At 41.7% G+C, this 25,709-nt stretch overlaps 1 protein-coding gene across 2 annotated transcripts in view; it reads left to right on the forward strand.

The window, feature by feature from the left end:
* The first annotated feature begins 206 nt into the window (after positions 1-206).
* The window catches only part of KCNIP4 (potassium voltage-gated channel interacting protein 4), a 1,210,069-nt gene continuing 1,184,566 nt past the window's right edge, over positions 207-25,709 (forward strand). The window contains exon 1 of one of the 2 annotated variants that reach the window (XM_027103251.1): positions 207-430. In XM_027103251.1, the coding sequence (XP_026959052.1) occupies positions 370-430 (61 nt within the window). In that variant the 5' untranslated portion in view covers positions 207-369. The remainder of the gene's footprint in view (positions 431-25,709) is intronic. The other variant, XM_027103255.1, reaches the window with a different exon arrangement.

Raw genomic sequence — 25,709 nt, forward strand, 5'->3', positions numbered from 1 at the left:
CGCCAGCACCCCCTCCCCCATCCGGTGACTCGGCCGCAGGTGGCAGAGGCGGCGCGCGGAGCGGGAGAGGGGAGGGGCGCCTCGCTCCCGGGCTCTCGGTTGGCGGCTCCCGCTTCCAGCCCGCCGCCCGCGCGGCCCCGCCGCCCAGCTCCGCGCAGCGCCCCCGGCGCCCCCCTCCGGCCTCCGCCCGCACCTGCACGCCGCTCCGCGCGCTTCGCAGCCGCCGCCGCTGCCGTCGCCTCTCTCTCTCCCAGCGCGGCGGACGCCCCCGGGCTGAGCGGCGAGGGCGCTCTGGTGCTAGACCCATCGCCAGACACCCCTGGGCCGGTTGACTCCCGAGTCCCGCTCCTGCACCCCGCGTCCCCAAAGATGAATGTGAGGAGGGTGGAAAGCATCTCGGCTCAGCTGGAGGAGGCGAGCTCCACAGGCGGTAGGATGCAATAAGCATTGGAGCGGGCGCCCGCTTCTACCCTCCTTCCCTTGCAATCTCAGACGGGAACCCCTTCCCGGGCTGGGGACGCTTGTTGCCTCTGCTGCATGAGAAACAGTCACCGGGGTGGGACTGGGAAGGGGAGGCGGCCGCGGCGGGAATGGGGGTGCGAAGGAGAGGGGGTGCATGCGAGGTCCAGGTCGGGGAAGAAGAGGTGTTTGAAGTGTGTGTGAAACTCGCCGGTGGCAGGGTCTCCTGCGATCCTGTGCCTACTTTTGCCTTCTCTGAAAATTTCCCATGTTGTTGGTGCATCTGCCAGGTGACTTTAGACCACACACTTCCTTCTCCTAACACCTGGGGATAAATGAGCTGAAATAGTATTGATCCTCTCCCTCCACGTTGCCTTTATGCTCCCAAACATTTCTTCATTAAAACTCTGTTTTGGTCCCCTGGTAATATACAGGCGGAATGTTTCCCAGGTCAGATGCTTCAGCAGAACCGTTTATGTCTTGTTTTTGCCAGCTTCAGTTTGGTGTGTTCGGAGAAAATGGTCCTCAGTGACCCTTGGAAATAATTTATACATAGTACAGCCTTGGAAAGGTACTGGGCACTCTGTGCAAGGAGCTTGGTTTCAGAGTATTGTGCATTCTGCGAAAGCAGGGAAAGGGCACGTTTTAATCAGTTTAGTGGTATCCGTAGCGAAATACGGGACGATATCTCCCACCCCCCTCAACCCAATAAAGCCTCTTCGGTTGAATCGATTTGTTTTTAGATAGCTTCAATGTGTATAGTTTTTTAGAGGAGCCGTAAATCGAATGAAGGGTGTTGTAGGGAAGCTGAGAGTGATTGAGAGCTGGACATTTCCCAGATTATATAAGATGAGGAGTCACACATGGCTATGAAAAACTTGCACTTGATGTAAAGTTGCAACGAAAGAGGCATTTCCACATTCTACCTGTTTATATCCAGGGAAATGGGGCCACTTCAACTTGAGTCCATCACCCTAATTTATGGACATTGAGATTTGGACACATTCCCTTTCTTCCCTTCCCTCCATTAGTTCAGGTGATTGTAACTGGGAGGACTCTAGTCTTCTTAGTATGTGAAATTTTAAAGAAAATGTCCTTGTAGGCTGGAAAAAGTAATATGATGGTCACCTTTGAAGCCCCAAATTTGACTTGTAATGATGTTTAGTTTAGGTCTTCCTTGTGACAATAGCTGCCACTCATTGCAAACTAAGTATGTCTAGGATATATTTTATGAGCGATACTCATAATCTTGAAGAGACTGAATTTTTCAGAATGGCAGTTTAAGTGTAGAGCGCTCAGTAGTTGTTGAGTTCATAGGCTCTCTGTCTTTGCAGTTCCTTTGACTCAGAATAGGGTAGGGAGCTAGCTATCCTTTCAGGGACTTACTCATGCACAAGGCAATAGTAGGTACTCAAAGATAGAGAGGGTTGTAGGATCAGAAGTCCGGGCAACTGGGTGGCTTGCATCGTCCGGCCGCTCAGCGATAACAGCTTTTTGGCTGGGCCTAGTCTTTAATTGGCCAGATGGGGATTGAATCAGCACGTCTGGTCTATTCACAGTGCCATAGGTGGCCATAATCTCTACTGGATAAAATGAGAAAGATGAAATCACATCTGGGGAGTATGATGTATTAAAAATAACTTTCAGTACCATCTCTAGACTCAACATGTGTTCATTGTTCCTTTGGAGAATAGAAAGATGTTGATTTATGTCTCGGCTCAGGTGGACCAAAAGGGAAGTGTTTTCTGGCTTGAATTGATTTGACACCTGTTTCTTGAATTGTACTCACACGTTTTTAGAGTTAATTGTTATAGAAGAAAAAAAATGTTTGAAGCACCTTTTTTAAGCACCGTTTTTTTTCGTTCTTAGTGTAATTGTTTCAAGTTTATATTAGAGGATGATCCCCAGATATGTAGTCTATATTATTTTCAGCAAACATAAGCTTTAGTACGTTGGTGATTTGTGCTCAAATATAGGGTAGTCTGGACAATCCTGGGACGAGAAAAGTGTCATTTTTGAAGGTTTCAACTCTAGTTTCAATTCTTGTTTTAAAACAGTAGTCCCTGACCTCTTGTTTCCTTTCAAATAAGTGGGACATTAGCATAACTTCTTATGTGACCATGATGCTTTTCTCTTGAATATGTGCCTCTTGGATGGAGGTTTATAAAATGATTTAATTGAAATTTAAACAAAATTTAACTGGAGGATCAGACTGAGAGGAATGTATGAAGATGAGAGGGAAATCAGGAGTTGGAGAAGTGTGTGTGTGTGTGTGTGTGTGTGTGTGTGTGTGTGTGTGTGTGTGTTTTATGACCTGACTCTAGAGCCAGAATACTGTGAAAAACAGTTTGTTGAGAAACACAGGTGAAAACTACACTAAAGTGAAAGTAGGGAGGGAAATGCAGGAAAGATGGGAGCAGGGTTGTGTTGCGTTGCTAAAAGTTGAAAATAAAATAACTAAAAAAAGCTCATTCCTCACTCTTTTCAACAGGTAATACGTTTAATATGCTAACTGATTAATACCACTTCTAAGTCACTGTAGTTGACACTTAATACTGCGCAGAACAGAAAGTGGACGCTTGTCAGTGACTTCATACAAGTAGAGAAGCTTTCTTTGGAACCATACTGCCCACTTTTACCCTCCCTCTCATCAGCTTCCACATTAACCCAAAAGCTTGCCCCAAATATATTTTTCATGTCATTGTCCACTCCCATTATTTTGCTCCCCTGCTGTAAAATCAAACATAATCCTGCTACTGGTGGAGAGGGAGATGCCAATTCACTGGTGTACTTGAAAGAGAATCAGAAAGAAGGTCAGAGGAAATAGCCCCATAAAATTGTTCATCAGTGTCCTTAATTTGTGCCCTGTAACGTAGGGATGGCAGGTGTTATGTGATGTAGTCTGCAGCTAAAAGTGGGGGGGGAAGTGGGTGTTTCAGCAGTTGCTGGAGGAGGTAGTAGAGTGGGCGTGGCCCGCAAATTGACCCAGAGCTGGACCTGGGTAATCAGAGGCCCCTCCCCCAGTCCCCTGTCCTTGGAATGTACGTTCTGCCCGCTCTTCTCACAGCCCAAGCCATTTTCAAGGACACAGCCTTGAGAGAGTAACTTGTTGAGATCATCTGGGTGGTATACGTGACTGAACCTAGTTAAAGCCTCTATGTAAACCTTTGAGAATCTGGTGGGCAGGTGTGGAGATCTCCTCGTCTTGCTTTGCCCAAGACAAGCCTTGTATTTAAGGTCACTTGCTTAGTAAACCTGCCACCAGCCAATCTGGAGTGGTCCGCCTCTTTCTTTGGTCTCTTTTTGTCCTCTGTGTATGGGGCCCAGTATCAAATTTCACCTGGGAAGCCCCTGAGTTTGGGAATCAACAATAGTACGGTGAATAATCCTCTTCATTTTTGTATTGTGTGATGGATGTATCATGGCTCCAGCTTAAGTTTGGGGTTTATTAAGGATAAGGCAAACTCGGAGTAGTAATTCCACAAGGGTAGTAGTGAAAAGCCTATTTATTCTGAACCAAGGAGAAGCTTTTTATGGCACAAGGCATTATTCTGTTTTCTCTGTGTTGTTGAATGTAAGAAGGTTCTAATCAAATGATATGGTGAAGTGTTAAAATTCAACAACCCTCTTCCCCTTGCTCCACTTCTTTTTTTCCTGACCAATGCTTATGCAGAGTTTCATAAAATAAGTCTATAGATGGTTTGGAAATTAATGATCCATGCAATATAAAACATGTGTGCAAGATTTCTTTGGAATCGTAGACCAGATAGTAGCTGAATCTTTTGAAGGTCTATTTCTGGGCTTAAAGTTTATGGTCCTTCTTAATCTTTTTTTGTCCATTTATTTGTTTTTCTTGTCCTCTCTGGTTTTCTAGGACATATGGATAATATTGCTTTGCAATATATCATTGCAGAGTGTGCTTGCTTACTTAATAACCTCCCTTCTTAGGGACTTTCAAGCAGATTAAAGAGTGTGTGTGTGTCTGTGTGTGTGTGTGTGTGTGTGTGAGAGAGAGAGAGAGAGAAGGAGAAATGGAGGTAAGGAGGGAAAATGAATTTTTAATTTGTTCAATGGGCCTTTACCATCCTTAAAAATATTTTAAAGTTATGTAACTACATCTGCCACTACACATTTATTCACCCTTGGGCATTAAATCACTCACTTCTTTTTCACAACTGTTCATTGCTTAAAGGTCCTCGTGGTCTTTTCTCCATTCACATTGTCCTGAACTCACTGCAATGCTTCACGCTGTTTATCCACACTCCTTAGAAGACTGTGAACCCTGAGAGCAGAGCCGTTGTGTTGTGCCCACCACTGTGTCCCAGCATCTGGACTGAAGCCTGACATACAATATTTGCTCAATAACAGATATTTGTTGAACGAAGTCTCCTCCCTTGCATTTTGTGACACTGCATTCTTCTCTTTCCTCCTACTTCTCTCACATCTCCTTTTCTGACCCTTATTTCTTCCTTTGCTCATTTTGTGCAACTTTGCACAAAGTTCTTTCTTCATTCTCTTCTCTCTGTCTCCTCCCTCCCTAATCTGATTGTGATTTTGATGCATCTTACCTGGATGCAGAGGACTCCTTAGTCTGTAGCTCTGGCCCAACCCCTTTCCACATTACCAGATGGACGTTTCCATGCCCTGTTGGTCAGACCTATGAGCAAGTTTTACCAGCGCCTCGAAATCAGTATGTCAGAAAAGACATATCCTCTCTTCTAAGAATAATTTCTTGTCCAAATTTTGATAATGGTGACATCATTTTCTGAGGCTTGCAGTTATAAAATAAAGCAAAGTGTTTCCTTCTGTAGGGTACTTCCTACCTTGATTCTTTCCTCCCCGTCCACGTGGAATCAGTCACCAAGCCATACTCATTCTCTTCTGATTCTCTTCTAGCTTTTATGTCCAGCTCCCCCCCTCCAACTCCCATTGCATCACACTCAAGATTATATTATTTCCCAGGCCATCATGGCTGTCTCCTATTTGCACTAAGTGCCGCTCCCCGCTCACAACCAAATAAATTTACTAAAACCTGATCTGAGTCAGGTCCTTCTCTTTGTATGCAAAATCCTTGCCATTACTTATGGAACTAAAAATACTGTTTTCTTAGCTTGATAATCAAGGTTTCCATGGTGACAGGCCTGTATCCCAACATTTTCTTTTCATGGCTCTTCTAGGGCTACACCTTGACCTGCTAAACTGAATTGTTCCCTAGTCCCTACACCTATCTCATGTTGTACCTCCTTCTTAGAATGAACTTCCTGCCCCAGCATTACCCACTGAACATTGTTGAATGCTCAACATCGAACACGTCCTTCAAGACTCATCTCAAATGCCGTGTCCTTTTCAATGCAGCCTTACTGATTTCTCCCTGTCTCCTCCCCGAAGAATTACACTTTGAATTTTTGTCGGTCATTCTCCTTTCGTTTTGACTGATATCTGAATAACAAGGCAGAATAAGCTATGTATATTTGTTTGGTGTGCAGTCTTAAGTTGTAACTCCTTGATGGCGAGTACCATACATGAATTGCTAAGTTTTGTACCCCTGCGGATGACCGGCACAGTGCTTCAAAAAATAATAGGTGCTTCAAATGTAGTTACGGAATTTAAACCACACTGCCCAGTGGTAGACCCATCAAAGACCCAGATTTACAATTCACGTTTGATTGCTTGTTCAGCCGTCTACCGGAAGTGGAGGTGTTTTTTGGTTCTGTCTTTTCCATTCAGTGGGCCAGGTCTATGAGCAGAGTCATCTGACACCGAGATAGTGCTGTTCTGAACTGTGCGTGTTCTTGCATCTGTAATGCATGGCTGTGAGAGTTTACATCATTTCCAAAGAAGAGCTTAATAAGTAACCAGTGTTTTCTGTGTATTTAGAGCCATAGGCAGTGTCATCTTTGGATACTGTTGCTATGACTGTCCCTCATCCTTAATACCTTCCAGACTTATCACCCCTAGGATTGGTAGTTCAGGGGACCCCCAGTTAGTGATTATCACCTCTCCTGGTTCCCCTTCCAATAAAAGAGTGGAAACATGAGTTAAGTACTCACTCTGAATCATGATCGTGATTGTCGATACTAGTCTGAGTTAGTGTTACAGAGAGTAGGCCTTAACATTTCCCAACCCAGAGCCTAACTGGCTACACCACCATGTCTGCCATTATTATTACCATCATCATTATCTTCATCAGATGATAAATCCTTTCATTATAGCAGTGGCTGTGGAAAGGAATGGAAAAATTAAAAAACTGAAACATCATTCAGCATATACACATCCACTTCCTCCGGCGCATTTTCTTTCATATCAGACTTCACAGAATCAGGTCGTGTTGGGAGGGAATTGGCAGAGCTGCAGAAACCATGGCAGGGCTGAGATGAGATGAGGTTCAGTGTTTTTTACTCTCACCGCTGGGGCTGTCTCCCTTCTTGCCTAGTTTCTTTGCTGTAGGCTGCTCTATACACATACATATCCACATATTATTAGAAAGTCTGAAAAATGGAGAGACTCTCAGCGTTTACACATGTAACTTCTTTGTACACTCTGACCATCTAATGAATAATGTGAACATGGATATAAATGTAAAATTTGCCATATTGAGCACTTGGCCTTCATGCCAATATGTTAAGCGCTGATTTTTCTTCTCTAATGGACACAGCCAGTGTGGTTCAATGACTGTCCCATTGGAAATAGGTTGTCCCTTTGGATATATTATTGACCTTTTGGAAACTTCTCTCTCCTACGTATTCTACCCTAATTATTTATTTAGGTAAAAATAAGTAGTCAACCCATTTTACAGTAACAGTGCATAACTTTCTGGTTACCTGGAATTTGGACTAGCTAGTTGGAAAGTGTCCCCCCAGGTATTCGGGCAGCATCTGCTCATGAACAGTGAATAAAAAGTTGTCAGGGAATTCGAACTGGCAATTTTTTATAGATCTTTACTATGAAAAGGTTTTGGAGAAGAAGTAGACTTTATCCTCAGATGTCAACACTTCTTAATATTTGAAGGATCTTTTGAGTGAAGCAGTTTATTTAAGAAATGACATTATCTGCAGCCCAAATAGGAATCAAAATCAGATTTGACTGATATAGTAACTACTGCAGTCTAATGACTATGCATGCTTCCTCCCTTCCTCCCCCTCTCCCTCCCTCTCTCTTTCTCTCTCTCTCTCTCATGTCTTCACTATAATAGCATCTGCACACTGTGTTACAGATGCCCGGGTGCCCTGAAAAATGTCCCCAAATATGATTTTTTTTTAAAACCAGAGAAGATGTGACTTCCAAAAGTCTTCATGAGCTTCATAATAAAATTGGGTGAAAATAGCACATGTAGCTATTAAACTGATCTACATCTCAGAATAGATATCCTGCCAGGGGCTTTATTTTGGGTTGTAACTTTTTTGTACTTTAATTAAATTTTCATTAGAATACCATGAGAAACTACTCACACAAAAAATTGATCTAGCCCATACCTTTTATCCATGTTTTGTATGTGGTAAGTGCTCCAGGGATGTGTTGAATGAATAAAAGCATTTTATATTATGGTTATATCCTAAAGGTGGAGGTACCCTCTCGTACTCCAATCCATTCCATCACTGTGGAAATGGGATCATTAGGTCTTCTTGTTGTGTCTGCAGAGAGTTTGGAAAAAAACCCAAACAATAATATAGAAATAACAAACAGACATTTCAAAAATAACCCTGTCAAATCCAGTCCCGAGAACAAGTTTGATTTAGAGCAATTTTATTTAATTCAGAAAGGTGGGAACATGGGAACATATAAAATAGCTACTGAGTATCATGTTGCTGTTCCTCTTTCTTCACCTATAAGATGGTGGTAATTATATCCATTTGTAGGTTACAGGGATGCATTCCGTAATGATGAAATGAGATTAATCAGCAAAAGTATGTATTTACAATGAAACTACTTGGTGCTGGGATGAGTGAGATGTAGAGACTGAGACTGCCTTTAGGACCTTACGGTTTATTCAAGAGATATTTACTGAGTATGCACCAGGTATTTAGAGTCGAGTAGGGGAGAAATAAATAAACATGTATATTTTAAAATATTCATTGCCGTACAGACATAAAGAGGAAGTGAGATGGATGTTGAAAAGCAAGATTACCTCCAGTTGATATAAGTGCCATTCCTTTCCAAGTGGATGCAGTGATATTGAACTTGATTCTTCTCTCTTTGGGATCTTACAGAATAAAGCTATCAAAAGAACTGAGCTCAAAATTCTGTATTTGTTCTATCGTCCAATATTTTCCTGCCTTCCATTCTCCTGTAATATGGGTTTATGTGTCCACCACTTAAATACATTGTGACGTTAAGCCATTTTAAAGATTTTTAAAACCTATGATGCTGGGAGTCTGTGAAGAAGTGCACTTTTTTCATAAAACAAACATGATTTTGATGCTTGGAGAATACAAAATGAGTAATAACTTCTATTTAAAGGTAGTCACAAAGGAACTGAAAATGCCTAGCTCTTTATTTGCCAGTTTAAATAATGTTCTGGTAAAGGCAGAGGCATTTCAAGTTAGTGTAGGATTTTAAAAAATTAAGTAGAGGCATGGACATATATACACTACCAAACGTAAGGTAGATAGCTAGTGGGAAGCAGCCACATAGCACAGGGAGATCAGCTCGGTGCTTTGTGACCGCCTGGAGGAGTGGGATAGGGAGGATGGGAGGGAGGGAGACGCAAGAGGGAAGAGATGTGGGAACATATGTATATATGTAACTGATTCATTTTGTTGTAAAGCAGAAACTAACACACCATTGTAAAGCAATTATACTCCAATAAAGATGTTAAAAATTAAGTAGAATATCACTCTAATTCTTAAATGTGACTTTATAGAATCAATCATTTATCATAAGGATATTATTATACCTGATTTAATATTGTGAGCACTTGTGAACATCAGATTCGCTAAGTCTTTCTTGCATCTTTTCCAAGAATTCCTCAAATACTCTTTTTGTATCATCTATTTCCCCAAACGCCCTTTAATTTTGAGGCTTCCTTCTGGGCTGCGTGGTATTATTGCAATCTGTTTCCTATTTCCTTTTCTCGCTTGGTCCGGTTTCATCATAGTTTCCTGCTGAAGTTGTGATTTCTGAGAGAGTTGGTGCAGGTTCTGAAACACAGGTGCCTCGCGTTAATTTGAAGGTTGTGGGGAGGGAAATCTTGGGAAACAAGAATAAAATAATGAGACTTCAGAACCAGGCATTGGGAAATGTGGAAAAAGGAAGGTGGAAACTGTAAAATACAGCCATATGCGGGGACACAGAGGGAGAGAATTCTCCTGCTATTTATTTAAAGAATAAACCCCATTTTTGATGGTGGTTTTATAAGATAGTTTTTAAAAAGGCAGCACATCCTAAACTGCAAAACTCAAAGGTGATATAAATACTAGTGCTTCTGACATAAGTACCAGATTTGCAGTTAAACCGTATAAAACCTCCTAGTTCAATTAAAGTTGTGGGTATAGATTCTGAATGAAAATTAGTCACTACAAAACCTAATACTTTGAGATTTTTGTTCACTTCTCAGGATAAATACAATGCAAAATCTACAAACACTACACTGGGAAGATTGAACTGTAGAAATACTTTGTTAGAAACATTGCAATTTAAAGCACAGTTACATTTATCTTGGATCCCTGATCATGAGATTGTGGCTTTTCATAAATATCATTAGAATAGAATTTCAGATCTCAAGCAGTGACAGTTATAACTTCTTAATGCAATTTATGTTCTGGTAGTTTCAAAATAGTTTTGAGGATGCTATTCGACAGTCGTTTGAAACACATTGATCAATTACCTACTATAGGAGGGACACTGCAAGTCAATATTTCAGAAAATAAAAAAGCATGTTAGTTGTTTAGGAATTAAGCTTTTAAATCATATCTTCCTTCTCCACCCCAGAATTCTACTTGATCTGAATTGTATATTGATTAGGTAGAGCATGTTGGCTTATCTCATTTTCACAGACACGTGCTAACTAAATACTTTCCTAGGACCCTGGGGTAAGTCCTTGATGGAGGATATCAGAAGCTGCAGTCCTTGTCTTCTATGAAATAACAAGCTGAAGGAGCACAGAGTACACCTTTCATAATCACACGGTTTGTTACTAAGTGATATGGGTTTCAGAGTCACATAAAATACAAAACAAGTCCTATGTGGAAAAACTAGCATTAAACTGTAGACTAGATAATATTGCTACTCCACCTGTCAGTGGGGGATTCTCCAAATGGGAGGCAATTTATTCTTTTGTAAAACGTATTAAAATACCTATTATTTTTCAAGTATTGTTCTAAGTACTAGAATACAGAGATGAAAAATATCCCATGGGAAACCCTGAATCTAGTTAAAGAGATAGACATGTGAGATGGTAATTGGAATGTCAAAGTCTTAGGACAGCACTAAGCACAGAGTGCTTTGGAAAGACATATATGAGTCACCTCATTCAGGTAGGTAGGATCACAGTAAGCTCCCCAGACTGGATGGGAATGGAGGATGAGAATGAGTTTTCCAGGTAAAGACAGCAGGTGGGATGATGGATGTTTTAGGCAGGGAACGCTGTGGTTCTGAGGCTGGTTCTAAGGAAACGTGGTGGTACAATCAGGGGGCAGTGAGAAGTCCCGTGTGCAGTGAAGGTTGGGGTAGAAGGAAAATGGAGAGCTGGAGCAGTAGTCAGCATCAGGATGTGAAGGCATCGGGGAGCTACTGATACATTTCAGTCAAGAGCACAGCGTGATCACATTTGCACACTGGGAAGATTATTGAAGTGATGTGGCAAATGGACTGAAGGGGAATGAAACAGTGGGCATGGAGACCTGCTGAGGTAGAATTGCAGGTGAGACACACTGGGATCGTAGTAAAGCACTGGTGATGTGGTGGAGGATGGAGGGTACACATGAGATAAGCAGAGGATAAGACCAAGAAGACTTGATGATAGGTTGTAATTGGGGTTGGGGGAGAAGTAGCAGCCTGGGTCATCTTCTAGATTTCTGGTTTGGGTGACTGGTGGGTGACATATGTTTATGAAGATGGGAAATACAGAAGGAGGTTTAGTTGAAAGAAAATGAGATCAGTTTGGGACTGTAACATTTAAGACCTTTTGGGATATCAAAATGGAGATGTCCAGTAGGTACTGGGCTGTAGAAATCTGGTACATAAGAGTGAGATTTGATTCTGTAGACAGTGGGGAGCCAGTTGAATTTAGGAGTGACAGAATGAGGAATATTAATTTTGCATAGCTGTGTAGGCTGCACCGTTGACAAAGATGTCATTAGGAGGCTGTTGTATTAGTCTAAATGAGGGAAAATAAATGTTTGAACAATGGTAAAGGCAGTGGGAATGGAAGGGTGGGATGGCTGGGAAGGAGAAAGATGGGGAGATTGGTGACAAGTGACGAGTGGTGTCATGATGGAGGAGCAAGGAAGACAACAGGTTTTGGGGGGGAAGATAACGTGTTCATTTTTAGAAATGTTGATTTTGATGTGCTAGGTGAGCATCCAGGTCAAACTGTCCCAAAGGCAGTTGGAAACGTGGAGTTCAAGTTCAGTTGATTTTAGAGAAGACCACGTTTATTAAGCATCCAGTGTTGCGATGGGTATTGGGAATAGAGAGATAAATGAGCGATGGCCTTACTCCCAAGATGCTGGCTATCAAACTAAGCTGGAGAGTCAAATTTGGGAGCCAGTTGCAAATAGATAAAGGTAATTGAAGACATGAAGGTGAGTAGGGGACAAAGTTTAGGATTAGAGCTATGAAGAATAAGGGTGGAAGATGGGTGTAAAATCAGGAAAATGTGTGGAGAAGAAATTGGAGAGGAGAATGTTATGGAAGTCAGTGCCCCGCACACGGATGGCCCATACTTGTCAACTAATGGGGAATAAAAGAGTTTCAAAAAGCCAGAGCTAGTTAACAGAGTGAATTGCTGCAGAACATTAATGGTAGATAAAGAATGGGGTCTAAGGATAAGACTCTGGGGTCAGAGCTAGGGTTCAGATACGGTGTCTGCTACCCTTGGAAGCCGCATGGCCTCTTTGTAACTTAGCCTCTTTATGTGTGCCTGGAACATTCTTGCCCCATATACTCCATTGTTTTGCTTCCTCACTTTTTCAGGTTCCCATTAAAATATTACTTCTCTGATGACTTCATCTAATATAACAATTCAGCTGTGTCTCCCTATTCCCTGACCCTACATTCCTTCATAGCTTTTATACTATATTTTTTCAAAGAAAAAAAATTACATATACTATACGACTATGATATTATTTATATATACTATAATGATATTTATATATACTATATTTTTGTGTCTATTTATTTTTTTACTATCTTCCCTATTAAAATTCACTCAAATGTATGTTGAATGGTAAATCAATGAAAAGAACCCATTTCGACAGGTTGCATTGAGGATGAACTGAACTAATGTGTACATCAAGTGCTCAGCGTAGTGCCTGGCAAATAGTTAGGACCTGATCAATGTGAGTTGTGGTCATTTTTGTAATTATTTTGGACTGAGAAAAAGCCCTTTAATCCCGAGGATGGGCGGTCAGGAGAGTGGTGAGATTGGGAGCATGGGGGCAGTTATGGAGGGAGGGAGTTGTGAGGAAGGGCACTTGCTCCCTGGAAGGGGTCAATCTTGTCCTCTAAGGCAGAAGGGAAGGAGAGGCAGTCCTGGAGGGGTCTGCTGCGGAGCACCCTGTGAGGAGCTGGGCTGTGAGTGGCCAGGGGGGTTTAGAGAGGTTTCGAGGAAGCATTTAATGCGTGGCATGAAGGACTTTGCGGGGATAGCAGTTTGCAGTCGGTAATGGTCTGAGAGGTATTGAGGCTGAGAAATGAGATTGGGGAGAGTCTCAGAATGGTGGATTTCATCCAGTGGGCAAGGAGTCAAGGTTTCTGAGAAGGATGATGGCATAATAAAAGCGACGCCGTAGGAAGAGTTGTCTTGTTTTGCTGTGAAGGAAGGATGAAAGGAGGAGAGGGTTCAGGTGGACAGGTGAGCTGAGGAGACATTGCTGTTATCCAGATTTTAAAAAGGATTGGCCACTTGGGGAGGAGTGTTAGAGGGGAAGAAGATAAATTTGGCAGAATTCTTGTGGCATTATGGGTGGTCTTTGTAACTGATTGAATGTGGGTGTGGAGTTGGGTGGGAGATCAAGGAGCAGCGGGGTCAAAGATGTGCACATAAGCAGACTCCATACTCGACTTAGGGGTCTGAGTAAAGGCCTTTGCTTATGATGATGGGCAGCTATTATCTGGAAGACAGAGGAAGGAAATTGTGTGTGTCTGGTGTGTGTGTATATGCAGGACCAAAAGTACTATGTTCAACATTATATTTGGGGCACTAGAAGTGTACCCTGGTAAGGGGAACACCAGGTAGTTTTGAATATCCCTTTTATTGACAAATTAATTGAGGCTCAAAGGGGTTAAGCAGCGCACCCATCGCCACACAGCTAGTGATGGGAGAACAGGGATATCAACTAGGGCAATATTCATTGAGGCATTCTGGCTACACAGAATATGCCTGGATGGGGCAGGGCTGTAGGTGAGTGAGGAGTGGCACTCTGGGCTGACCTGGTATTGTTCTGGAAGGGCTGGGCTCAGATCAGCAGATACAGAGCTTATTACCCTGGTTTGTGGTACATGGAGTTAAAGGGCAAGTGACCTGACACAGTTCCATGTGGATTTCTAGATCATGTCCAAGGTAAAGATCCAAAGCCAGTACCCAATTCAAGTGATGCTGCGTGGGAAACGCCTTGATACCCAGCTTTGTAGGTTGGGAAAAAGAACCATTCATGCTTGAAGGGTTTGAATGAAAACAGCCTGCAGGGCCTCCCTGAGCCTGAGTTGAAGGGCTGATGGAAGTGATTGATGTGGGCAAGCTAGTGGCAGGTGAGGGTCTGGGCAAACTGGGCATTGGAAGTGCCGTACACAGGGAAGCTTTGGAAGGATGTGTATTATCCCATGAAAAGATATGATTTTGCTTCGGAGAGCATTCTACTTGCATAGCTGCCCTCGCTCCATTGCCTCCCCTCCCTGGACTGCTTGATGCTGCATCACGTCTCCCACCCACCCTGTGGACACTGGGCACAGGCAATCTTGCTGAGACTAACCAAATGAGAATACACAGCATTACTGCAAGCCATGGACTCCAGCCATCATCCTCCATCCTGCCACAATAAGTCATGAATCCTGTTACTACTGTTCCTTAAGGAATACAGTTTTAATTAATTGTTTGGTATCTGCCAAGCCAGAGTAAAGAGGCTGTGCACACTTCCAGGACCCCCAGGGGCGTTCAAATGTTTGTTGACCAATGGATAATGAAGTGCCTCTAAATGTACCGACAGAAAAGCAGTCAAATATTGTTATAACTGTTAGGTTGAGCCTCAAAATTCTGCCATCATGAAATGCAATAAGCAAGCCCTTAGGGAGCTCAAAGAAATTTTTTTCCTTCTCTTTCTCTCCCTCTCTCCCTGAGTCTCAGGACACACTGCACTCAAGTTCACTCTAGTCAGCACATTTATTTAGCATGTACTGTAAATCAAACATTGTGCTGGGTGCTTGGGGGATACAGATACCTTCTCTGTCTTCACAAATGGCTAGCAAGGAGTAGAGACCTTCAACAATGCATTAGCATGACGAGAATTTCAGAACAGTGAGCAAAAGGTGCTATAGGAACACATGGGAAAAAACTGAATACGTTTTAGGGGTCAGAAAACAACTCCTAAAGGGAGTGTAAATTAAGTTGACACCTGAATGATACTTAGAGTAGAAACAAGATTGGAGAACATAGTTGAACTAAAAATGTCCAAAAAAAAAAAAAGAGTGAGAGACTGGAGATAAATGCTGAAGAGGCAGGTAGGGCCAGATGGTTGAGTTTGAGTTTTATTAAGGATTTGGACTTTATCCTCAGGGCAATGAGAAGTGATCAGAGGTGTTAAGCAGGGGAACGAAATAACCAAATAACTACATCGCATCTTCTGGCCTTGGGCCGTACACTCAGCAAAAAGTGTAATGCGGTTATCCCAGTGACCAGCAAACTGTTGATCTTGCCTTTCTGGCATCTGAAATTATTTTCTTGTTCTGTCTTGTTTTTTGTTTGTTTGTCTTTCCATTTACCTTTTCTCTTCTGCCTTGCCTACCATCTGAAATCTGATTCTCGTCTGTGATTTAGAACTCTTTGCTAGCCATGTAGTGTCTAGGTCAGCAGTCTCCAAGGTGTTCTGAACTTGTACCCTATCTGTAAAAATATTTGGAGCATGTACTTTCATTTTTATAGGTTTCATCATAAATTATACACATACTTCAAGAAGTGTGCATGCTAATTATTAGTGAAGCTTAACTTCTTTCTTTTCTTAGGTAATAATAAGCATGCTGGAAAGAGTAATGTCAAACCCAAAAGGTTTGATCCTGATAACCTCTCATGGAGGCATTGCTATCTATTCTTGACTAGTATAAAGAGAAGAGTGTAATATACTCGAGTTTATAGCCTAGGACAAAACCGTGAGTGGCAAAGAACTATAAATGATGTGCAGTTATCAATGGTTAACTTCCATAAGTATTTATGTGTTTACTTTTACAGACATCAAGTGTTGCAGAGGTAATGCTACCTTGCAACGCTGTTATTAACTATTCACCCTTCCTCAGTGCTTCGGGCCAGTTGCAGCCATCCCCATCCCAACTGAGAACTTTTCTGCACTGTTCAGACTCATCTTTGTCCTGATTTGTTTCTGGCGTACTCTTTCTGCATTCTGAGTTTTCCACTGCTTTATGCATGATGGATGTTACAATTCCAGAGAAGGCTCAATCTCTGTCTACATATACCCCAAGTTTACACGAGACACACATGAGCTAGTGTCCGATAAATTGAAAAAATTAAAGTGGAAAACTCAATGCAGAAAGAGTATGTTACAACAGTATAGGTTATCAGCACTAACATATGGACATTTCCTGACTCAACAACAGAGAGCTCACCTGTTATTATTTCTATTTCATGAACCCATGCAGTGTGGGTCTGATGCCTGCTGATTTGCGGGGAACCTGAGTCAACATGTCTACCCAATTACAATGTGTAATTGCAAACCCTTTAATGGAAAGGTTCCTTCAGGCCTTCATGGGAAGGGATAATTTCCATCAAGAAAGGGCTGAGCCTTAAATTTTAAAGTGTCTATAGGATGTGCACATGTGTGTAACTGGTACTCATGGGGTTGCAAAGAAGTGAAAGATAAGATCTAGTTGCAGAGGATGAGCTACAATGACATGCGAAAGCCACCACAGTCGTATGTGTTAACATTCTCATTTCGTGTTAGACTTACTAATGATTTAAACGAACACCTCCAAATCATGCCTCAGATTTGCTGACTGCAATTCAGTCCTCTGGAATTTAGGCTCCATGAGCGTAGAGATGGGCTATTTTGTTCACTGTATATCCCATGCTCCTTGAACAGGGCCTTCCCGTAGTAGGTTCCAAATGTTTGTTGAATGAATCAACTATCACAAAAACCAGCGGAAGAGAGGGAAAGGGATTCCGAAGTAGTTAGAACAGCCTGTGCCAAGGCTCGGATTTTTATGAAAACTCAAACTACGTCCAGGGAATGGTGAGAGGATCCAGGTGGACTGAATATTGGCAGTGTGGGGAGATATACCCCAAAGTGAGGCTGGAAGGGTGGATGGTGGTAGATTGTTTCAAGCCATTGCATTTTTGCCTGGGGAGTTAAAATTAAAATACGCAGGCAGTGGGGAGCTATTGAAGGATGTTAAGCAAGGGAATGACACTTATTTGTGTTTTAGGGAGAAATGATGGATGTAATTCCATAGACGTCAAGGGGGCTGGTTAGAAAAGTAGGGCAGACAGTTTGGAGTGGGAGACCTGAATTAAAGCAATGTGGCAGGTGGAGACAAGGTGATGGGTTCAAGAGTTGTGTTGCAGTAAGTCACTAAACATTGGAATGCGGATAAGAAAAGTAGGAGCCCAGAAGCTGTCCACGTTCTTAGCTTGAACCTTCAGTGAGAATTCTTGAGGATATGGTTGTCTTGGATTGAGATACAGGTAGAGAATGTAGGGAAAAGCCAGCTAGCAATTGAAGGTATGTGTCTAGATCTCAGAAGGGGCTAGAAATACAGATTTAGGAGCCGGTGGATTGCAGGGAAAGTCATGAGAACGGAGGGAATCATTTAGGGAGAGAACAGAGCTCAGCTTGGCATCTTAGGAGACAGACTAGAATCAAGTGGCTGTCCCCGGAGAAGGCACCAGCGAAAGGAGTCAGAGATGGATCATAAAGGGAGGTAGAAGCAGTGGCAGCCACGGGAAGGAAACTTTTCCAGTACTTGGTCAATTATCTTAAGTGCTTTGCGTGGTTAGGTAAAATGAGAACCGAAAGGATTTGGCAGTTAGGAGGTTGAAGCAATTTTAAGTGGGGCAGAAGCCAGATTGCAGTGGGTGTGGGTGTGAGCGAGGAAACAAAGGAGAGCAAGTGTAGGCAACTCTTCTAAGAAGTTTAGTTGTGAAGGAAAGTGGGGGAGGTGGAGCAGTTGCTTGAGGGAATAACTGCTCACAGATTCATTTAGTTAAACGAGAAATTTGGGCATGTGTGTAGGCATTGACCCGGCAGTGGAGAGCTGTGGCCTGAAAACACAAGAGAGAGAATCATTCTTCTATTATATCACCATTGTGCCTTGTATATGGCACATAAAGCCCTTCTGCAATTGTCTATTGACATTTGAACTACTTGTAAAAATACAGAAAAGTATAGAGATTAATAAGCCCCTGAGGATTTCCTATCCAAAACTGATAATTAATCATTTTACAAGATTATTTGCTTCCAGCCTTCTTTACATGACAGCAACAAAATGTCAACAATAAAGTTGCCAACCATTTTGTCACCTTCCGTGTTCCCCTTCCTGTCCCCTCTTTCCTGCAGCTACAACCATTACCATAGATTTGGTGTGCATCCTTCCAATTTGCCTTAATATCCTTTTATCTGCAGATGTAGGTGTGCATGAACTGCGTGTCCTATGTTTCACATTTGCCTTATTCCTTTTGGGCTGCTGTAATAAAATACCACAGACTGGGTAGCTTATAAACAGAAGTTTGTTGCTCATGGCTCTGGAGGCTGCAAGTCTGAGATCAGAGTGCCAGCGTGGTCTTGCAGGGGCACTCTTCTGGGCCACAGGCTTCTCCTTGTATCTTCACGTGGCTGAAGTGGGCTAGGGAGCTCTGTGGGGGTCTCTCTCATAAGAGCACTAATCCCATTCATGAGGCCTCCACCCTTACGGCCTAATCGTGTCCCCCAAACCCCACCTACTAATACCATCACACTGGGAGGTTAGGATTTCAACGTATGAATTTGAGGAGGGAGGGACACAGACACAGACACAGACATTCAGACTACTGCAATGTGCGTGTTTTAAAATTTGCACAAATAGTGTATTTTAAGGCTTTTTCAGTTATTATGTCTTATCAGGAGATCTAGCTGCATTGATGGACATGGTTCACTCTTCCTGAGTGCTGTTATTTGTGCAATATTTTATTGCTGTGTCTGTCTCCCCTAAGAGACTGAGTTCTTCTGGGCCAGGGATAGTTTGTTGTCATATTTGTATCCCCAGTGCCTAAATATCTCTTGTCTAAATGAGTAAGTGGGCAGGTGGACAGGTGGGGCTTGAGAAGGAGTATAGGGTGGTGAGGCTCTTCTCTGAGACAGCAGGAAAGAAGTCAGGTTTTGGGAGGACTTCATACTCTACAGGTTATTCTGTGAAACAGAAGGGACTGTCATTTTCTGAGAAGTGAGCGGAGATAAGGGTTTGAGCAGTGTGGTATAGATTTGTAATCTTTAGCTTAATTGAGGGGAAGATTATCCCAAATAGTTACTATTTCACCAAGAGCCATACACTTTCGGCTCACTTTATTTTGCATTTCTGAATGACCAGAACTAAGAAGACACCAACTAGCCTCTGAAATATTGATTTGTCAGACATTCTTCTTTGCTAATTTATATGTTCCTTTAGCATTGGGTGGAATTGGTGGCTTGTTTTTTGGCTACAGAGTATTCGGTGATTTAATTCAATGTGAAGATTAAACAGCAATTCCAGGAGGTACGGAAATAACTCTAAATAATCAGCAAAGGTAGTGAATGCTGCAGGTAGTCAGAGAAGGATGAGCTCACAGAGGGCTAGAACAACCGGAGAGGAAGGCTTAAGGGATGGGCCTCTTGAGTTTGAGAATTGGTGGCATTTGGGTAATAGAAGCAGAAGGGAAAAGTGTATCAAGTGGGTTGGCAGGTTGAGAAAGGGGAGTAGATAAGGCACCTTTGAGGGCCGGTGAGCAGGCTATTCTGTTGGTAGAGGATTAGTGGAATTTCCTTTGTATCTGAGATCAGAGAGTAATGGGAAATCGTGGCCCACAGGCAATGGGTGTTGATGGAGGGGGTGGGGTGGAGGCTGGCAGAGAGTAGGGGAACAGCTGTCAGAGGAAGAGGGAATTAGGAGAGCATCTATTTCATTGCAGTTGTACTTAATCTTCACCTTGCGTGATGATAAAAAATAGAATTGAGTGTGATTGAATCACATAAGGCATTTGGAAGTAGTGTCCTTAAATTTAGTAAAACGACTTTCGGGTTGTAATAACATTATGACATACAAAAAACAAATCCCTCCTTCTGTCTTTGTCATGTTTTGGGGCGTCATTACATGGAATTGAGAAGGAAACCAATGCAATATTTTCCTCTTTTAGTTTATAGGACTCAACCACTGACTCATTGGCATACAGCAAATGTCACCTTCCCTCGGTATTCACCATTAATTTTGTTTCTCTCTATTCCTGATCCCTTTTGCACTAGCCAACATTAGTAGGTCTCTTAGTAGTTTGATCAGTCATTATTTATATTATACTATTCATTTTCATGTCATTCTCTACCACTAGATTATGAATCTGCTGTCTCATTTTTCTTTGTATAGCAAAAACGTTTGGCACAGTAAATATTTCTTGATTGAATGAAGGGAGAATTGGCTTCAAAATGTATTTCCTGATTAATCTTAAAACCATGAAGAATATAACAGAAAGTACCTCTTTAAAGATGCCGAATGGAATGTTAGGAAGAGTTTCCCTGGTACCAGTAAACTTCACTGATTCACCAAATATTTATTGAGCATCTGTGGAGTGTCTAGGGACACAGTAATGAGAGAGTCAGACAAGGTCCCTGCTTTCAAGCAGTGTAGAATGTTTTGGAGGAAGCCAGGTAATAAATAGGTAAGAAAATATCAGATAACAATACTTGCTGTGAAGGAAGGAAAACAGCATGATGGACCAAGAGTAATAGGGTGGTTACTTGCAGCTTATTAGCCAGGGAGTGCTTCTCTGAAGAGGTGAGCTATGAGAAGAGTCCTGGATCAGAAGACAGAGTCGTTTATGTGACTACCTGGGAGGGAAAGCTTTCCAGACAGAAGACACAGCTTTTACAAAGACCCAAAAACATAATAAACAGTGATTGTACAAAGGGCAGACAGGAGGACAGAGAAGTTGGAGTGTAGGAAGTAAGGTGGAGAGATTTAAGATGAGTCAGAAATGTGGGTGGGAGCCAGATCATGTGGGGAGGACCTTGGAGGCTAGAAGAAGGCATTTGGATCTGACTCTAAATGTGATAGGACACAAATATGAGGGCTTTATGAAGAGAAGCGGCAGGAATATAATTTACATTTTAAAAAAGAGCACTCTGGCCAATTTATGGGAAAAGAATGGTGAGGTAGAGAGAATGGAAGCAGGGAGCTGAGTTAGGAGGTAGGGATGGTATCCCAGGCAGGAGATGTACTGGGTTTGGGACGTCAGTGGAGAGAAGTAGGAGGAGTCAAGATCTACTGTGCACATAGAGTTGACCAGACTTGCTGATGAGTTGAATGTGGGGAATGAAGGACACAGAGGCAACAAGGATGACATTTGGCCTGAGCTACTGCATGGGTGGTGGTATTACTTATTGACATGAGGAAAACTGGGGGAGAAGATTGAGAGAGGATTGAAAAACTAGGAGTTCAGTTTTGGATATGTTAGGGTTAAGGTACCTCTTAGACATGAGTGGAGATTTTTAGTAGGCAGTTGGATATACGATAGGTTTTAGGGTGAAGGTTAGGGCTGAAGATATAAATGTTTGAGTCTTATAATATACATTTTATTTAACATTGAACCAAAATGAGATCATTCATGGCAAAAACATGCATAGGAAAGAGAAGGAGGTGAGAACTATATCCTGGGACTCCCACTATTTAGAGGGAGAGAAAGGAAGGGCCCAGCAAATGACACCAAAGAGGTCAGAGATGGAGGAGACAGACAGGAGCGTGTGATATCACAGAAGCCAAATAGGAGGGAGTGATCAACTGATTCACATGCAACTGAGAGTTTGAATTAGAGAAGTAACAAATAATTTGTTGAATAAAAGAATGAATGAATAGAAATGAATGAGTATAGTATTAAGGGTAAATGAAGTAACATCAGAGAGACTAAACAAACAATACTGAAAGCCCTTAAAGGTAAGTATCTTTCAAGAGGACTTTAAAAGTTCATTTATTGGAGAGGCAACATTTATGTGGTCTGAGTTTATAAAATTCCATAAGATGTGAAAAGATTAACCTGGGGTAGAATTAGACAGTTTCTAGGAAGCTGCTTTTAAATGAAGAAGAGGAAAGGTATGGTAAAATGCTTGGCAGATTTTCAACTGTAAATTTCTGTCGGCATCTACAGCCCACTGGTAACTAGTCAGTTAACGCTCATTTAGTTTTAGTGCCATGATAGTTGTTTCGCCTATTTTGGTATAGTTTTGGCCATTTGTGTATTCATTAAAAGTTCTACATACTACATAAATTGAGAATCAATTTAAAGAAAAGTTACTACTGTGTTAAAAGAACAGTTTCAAGAAGGAGAGATAACAATCTTAAGTCAGGATTCAGTGAGAATTTATTTTCATCCTTTCTTTCTGTTCTTCGAATGTGTGTCCTTCTCCTGTATCCTACATGTATGATCAGTTTGTGAATTAGGCATGTTTTTAACAATAACGGAAATCTCAGTTATGACATCACTTATAAAGTTGACTTACTTGTTTATATAACAAGAAATATGGCTCCAGATTCTCCCATTCTTCTACCATCCCTGGCATGTGGGTTGTTTATCCTTGCATTCATTGCTTCATGGTCACAAAACGACTTACACATTTTTAAATTTACTTTTTATTTTATATTGGGGTATAGTTGATCTACAACGTTGTGTTAGTTTCAGGGGTACAGTAAAGTGTTTCAGTTGTACATATCCATATATCCATTCTTTTTCAGATTCTTTTCCCATGTAGGTTATTACAGAATATTGAGTAGAGTTCCCTGTGCTATCCAGTAGGTCCTTGTTGGTTATCTATCTTATATATAGTAACGTGTATATGTTCATCCCAACCTCCTAATTTACCCTCTCCCCCACCTGTCCCCACTGGTAACCATAAGTTTTTTTTCAAAGTCTGTGAGTCTGTTTCTGTTTGACTTAACACGTTTTGAGGTAGAAATAAAGGAAAATACTTTCTTTTATTAAAGTATAAGGCTTCACATATACCCACCCCAGTGAATTCACTCTTTAGGTCTCATTTGGCTAACTGGAGCTACAAGGATGATTGGGAAAGTGAGTTTTTGGCAAAAGCCTCATGGTTTATCTAGATAGACCAGTCATGATTCATTCCCAGAGCTGGGAATAGTACCATCTTAAATGTAATCATATTTCTGTTAGCAAGGAAGAAAGGGCAAATGGCTGTTGGGTAGGCTAGTGATGCTGAGTGCTGTGGTTCATTCATGTGACTATCCCACATTCATATCAAAACTTCTTCCCAAACATAGGTTTAACATTCCTCAAGCTACATGGCCATCCTGTCCTTGAGAGTGACCACACCAAGATTCATCCAGTTATCCATCTGAGAAATCCAAGATCTCTGGGTGACTGATGGTCTTCTCAATCATATCTGGATATGGATTTTTATAATTGAGCAATCTAGTAAAAAGTTAACAGGCCCCCATTATTCTGATACAATCGTACACACAATTAGCCTCCCACTTAGCGAAGGAGAGGATGGGAAGAACACAGTCGTCCACAGTCAGCAGCACACACATCTTGCTGAACAAGGATAGAAGTGTTAAGACAAAACTCTCTACTGTAACAGTGGACTAAGTTCTTTAGTCATCCATTGGACAGTTTAGGTGATCTGCTCTCTGGAAGGATCTCTTTTGTCCATCATTCCCCTTGGCCACTGGTTCTGCCTTATAGGTTTTTGTTGGTATTTCTTCATGGTTCCAAATGACGTAAATTGTAGGTAAGGTTGCCCTTCATGGGACTGCACAGATATAGCAATACAGGTCCCACGAAGTGAAGTCAAAAGATTGCAGAATCGGCTTAGGGGTGGGTGGCTAGTTTTTGGATTTCCTTGGCAATATCCTTTCCTCAAATACTTAGTAGGCTTCCAGTCTAGTTTGTTTTTTGTTTTTTGTTTTTTTCCTGAAAATTTCATGCTCTGATTACACAGTCAGTTATCTTTCCTGGAAATAGTGTTAAAGTCAGAGGTTCCTTATCTTTTACCTTAATGGCCTCTACCCTAAGAAAGTGAAGCTAATTTTAAATGAGAAGTACCAGTACTGCTTCTCTCTTGGCTGGCAGAACACCTTACCATGGAAGTGCATGAGAAAGGACTCATTCCCCCATCTTATAAGCCCTATCTCCTGCTAAGCTCCAGTTTCCCCAAACCCCTCACTTTATCATGATGTACGAAAATATATTTTTCTTCCAGCACAACTCCAAATTATAGGACTCAGAGTGTCCAAAATACTTCTTTTATCATTGGTATCTTCCCTTGATTTTTAGTTCTTCTACTCTGATGTAAGTTCATTTCTCTTATGGGACAATTCTGAAGGCTGCAGTATCTAGCCACCCTCCTTACTTTTTCCTAACATTACCACCTCAGTGGGCATAAGATCTGTAAACCAAGGTACATCAGGTGACAATTTGGCCAAACATTCTGCCACCACCTGATGAGGGTGTCACATGTCCTAGCCTAGACCTCCTGGCTCTTCCCTGTTCTTAAACTGACTCCATTCAGCTAATTTACATTTTAGTGTCTATACTTGTAGCACTCTATTTATAAGAACCAAATTCTTTGTAAGTTAGTGATATTTTCCACCTGCAAGGAATAGTGTCTGCTGTATCCTAATAACAGAATTTGAGGTCATTTCTGGGTGAGGGTTTTATAGTTGACTATTAAGAGAAGCTATCGTAAGACCTCTTGTTTTTGCCAACCCAGTACACATTCATTCTCCTTGTCATTGCAACTTGATTTTATTTGGGAATCTACCCTTCTCTTATTGGATATAGTTTTAATAAAACTGTCCCTAACGATGCTTCACCCTCCCTGGCAAAAGGTGACAGCTGGCCTAAACTCTACCCAATCAGATGTTGCATCTATGGAACAGGAATTTTGAATAGAATGATACATCAAGATCACATATGTGGGTTTAAATCTTAGCTCTGTACCTTAGTAGCTCTTTGAAGTGGGTCAAATTCTTCACTTCACTAAGCCTTGGTTTCCTCATGTGAAAAATGGGAGTGATACTGGTTTGGGGTATATGTGTGTGTGTTTCTATTTGAATTAAATGAGTAATGCATATAAAGTACCAATACACAGCAGTCATTACTATCATGAATGTCCTGACCACTCTAGTTGGCATGTAGAGGATGGACCACAGGGGCACAAACCTGAAGGAAAAAAGCCATATGAAGAGTCTGTTCACCCATGGAGGTGAGAAATAGCAGAGGGCTCGGTTGATAGAGGTGGACGAGGAGATGACACAGGGGTAATTTCCGACGTAGGAAAGAGAATCCATAGTATTTAGTTGACTATTTTGACTCAAAGATGAAAGAGAGGGGAGAGCTTTGATATTGATAACAAGAAGGAAAATCCTGACTCCTGATTGGTTCCAGTTCCACTCCAGACAGAACTCTGGCCAGGACAAGCTGGGTAACAAATAGGTCATTTGGGTTGTTATTTGTGGATTCTCAAAGCTCAGCTTTCCCTAAAATAGCTTTCACTTTGATTTCCAACACTGTGATCCATGCTAAATGCTGAAAGGTGGTGGGGCTTTGAAAATAATAGACTACATATTCTGTATATGACTTTTTCTTTTTATAGGTAGAATAAGATGTTGATGGACACTACACAGATGCTGTGAAA

This window comes from Aethalodelphis obliquidens, unplaced genomic scaffold, assembly GCF_003676395.1.
Source record: "Aethalodelphis obliquidens isolate GAN/ISIS:26980383/991018 unplaced genomic scaffold, ASM367639v1 scaffold6, whole genome shotgun sequence".
NCBI classification, from domain to species: domain Eukaryota; kingdom Metazoa; phylum Chordata; class Mammalia; order Artiodactyla; family Delphinidae; genus Aethalodelphis; species Aethalodelphis obliquidens.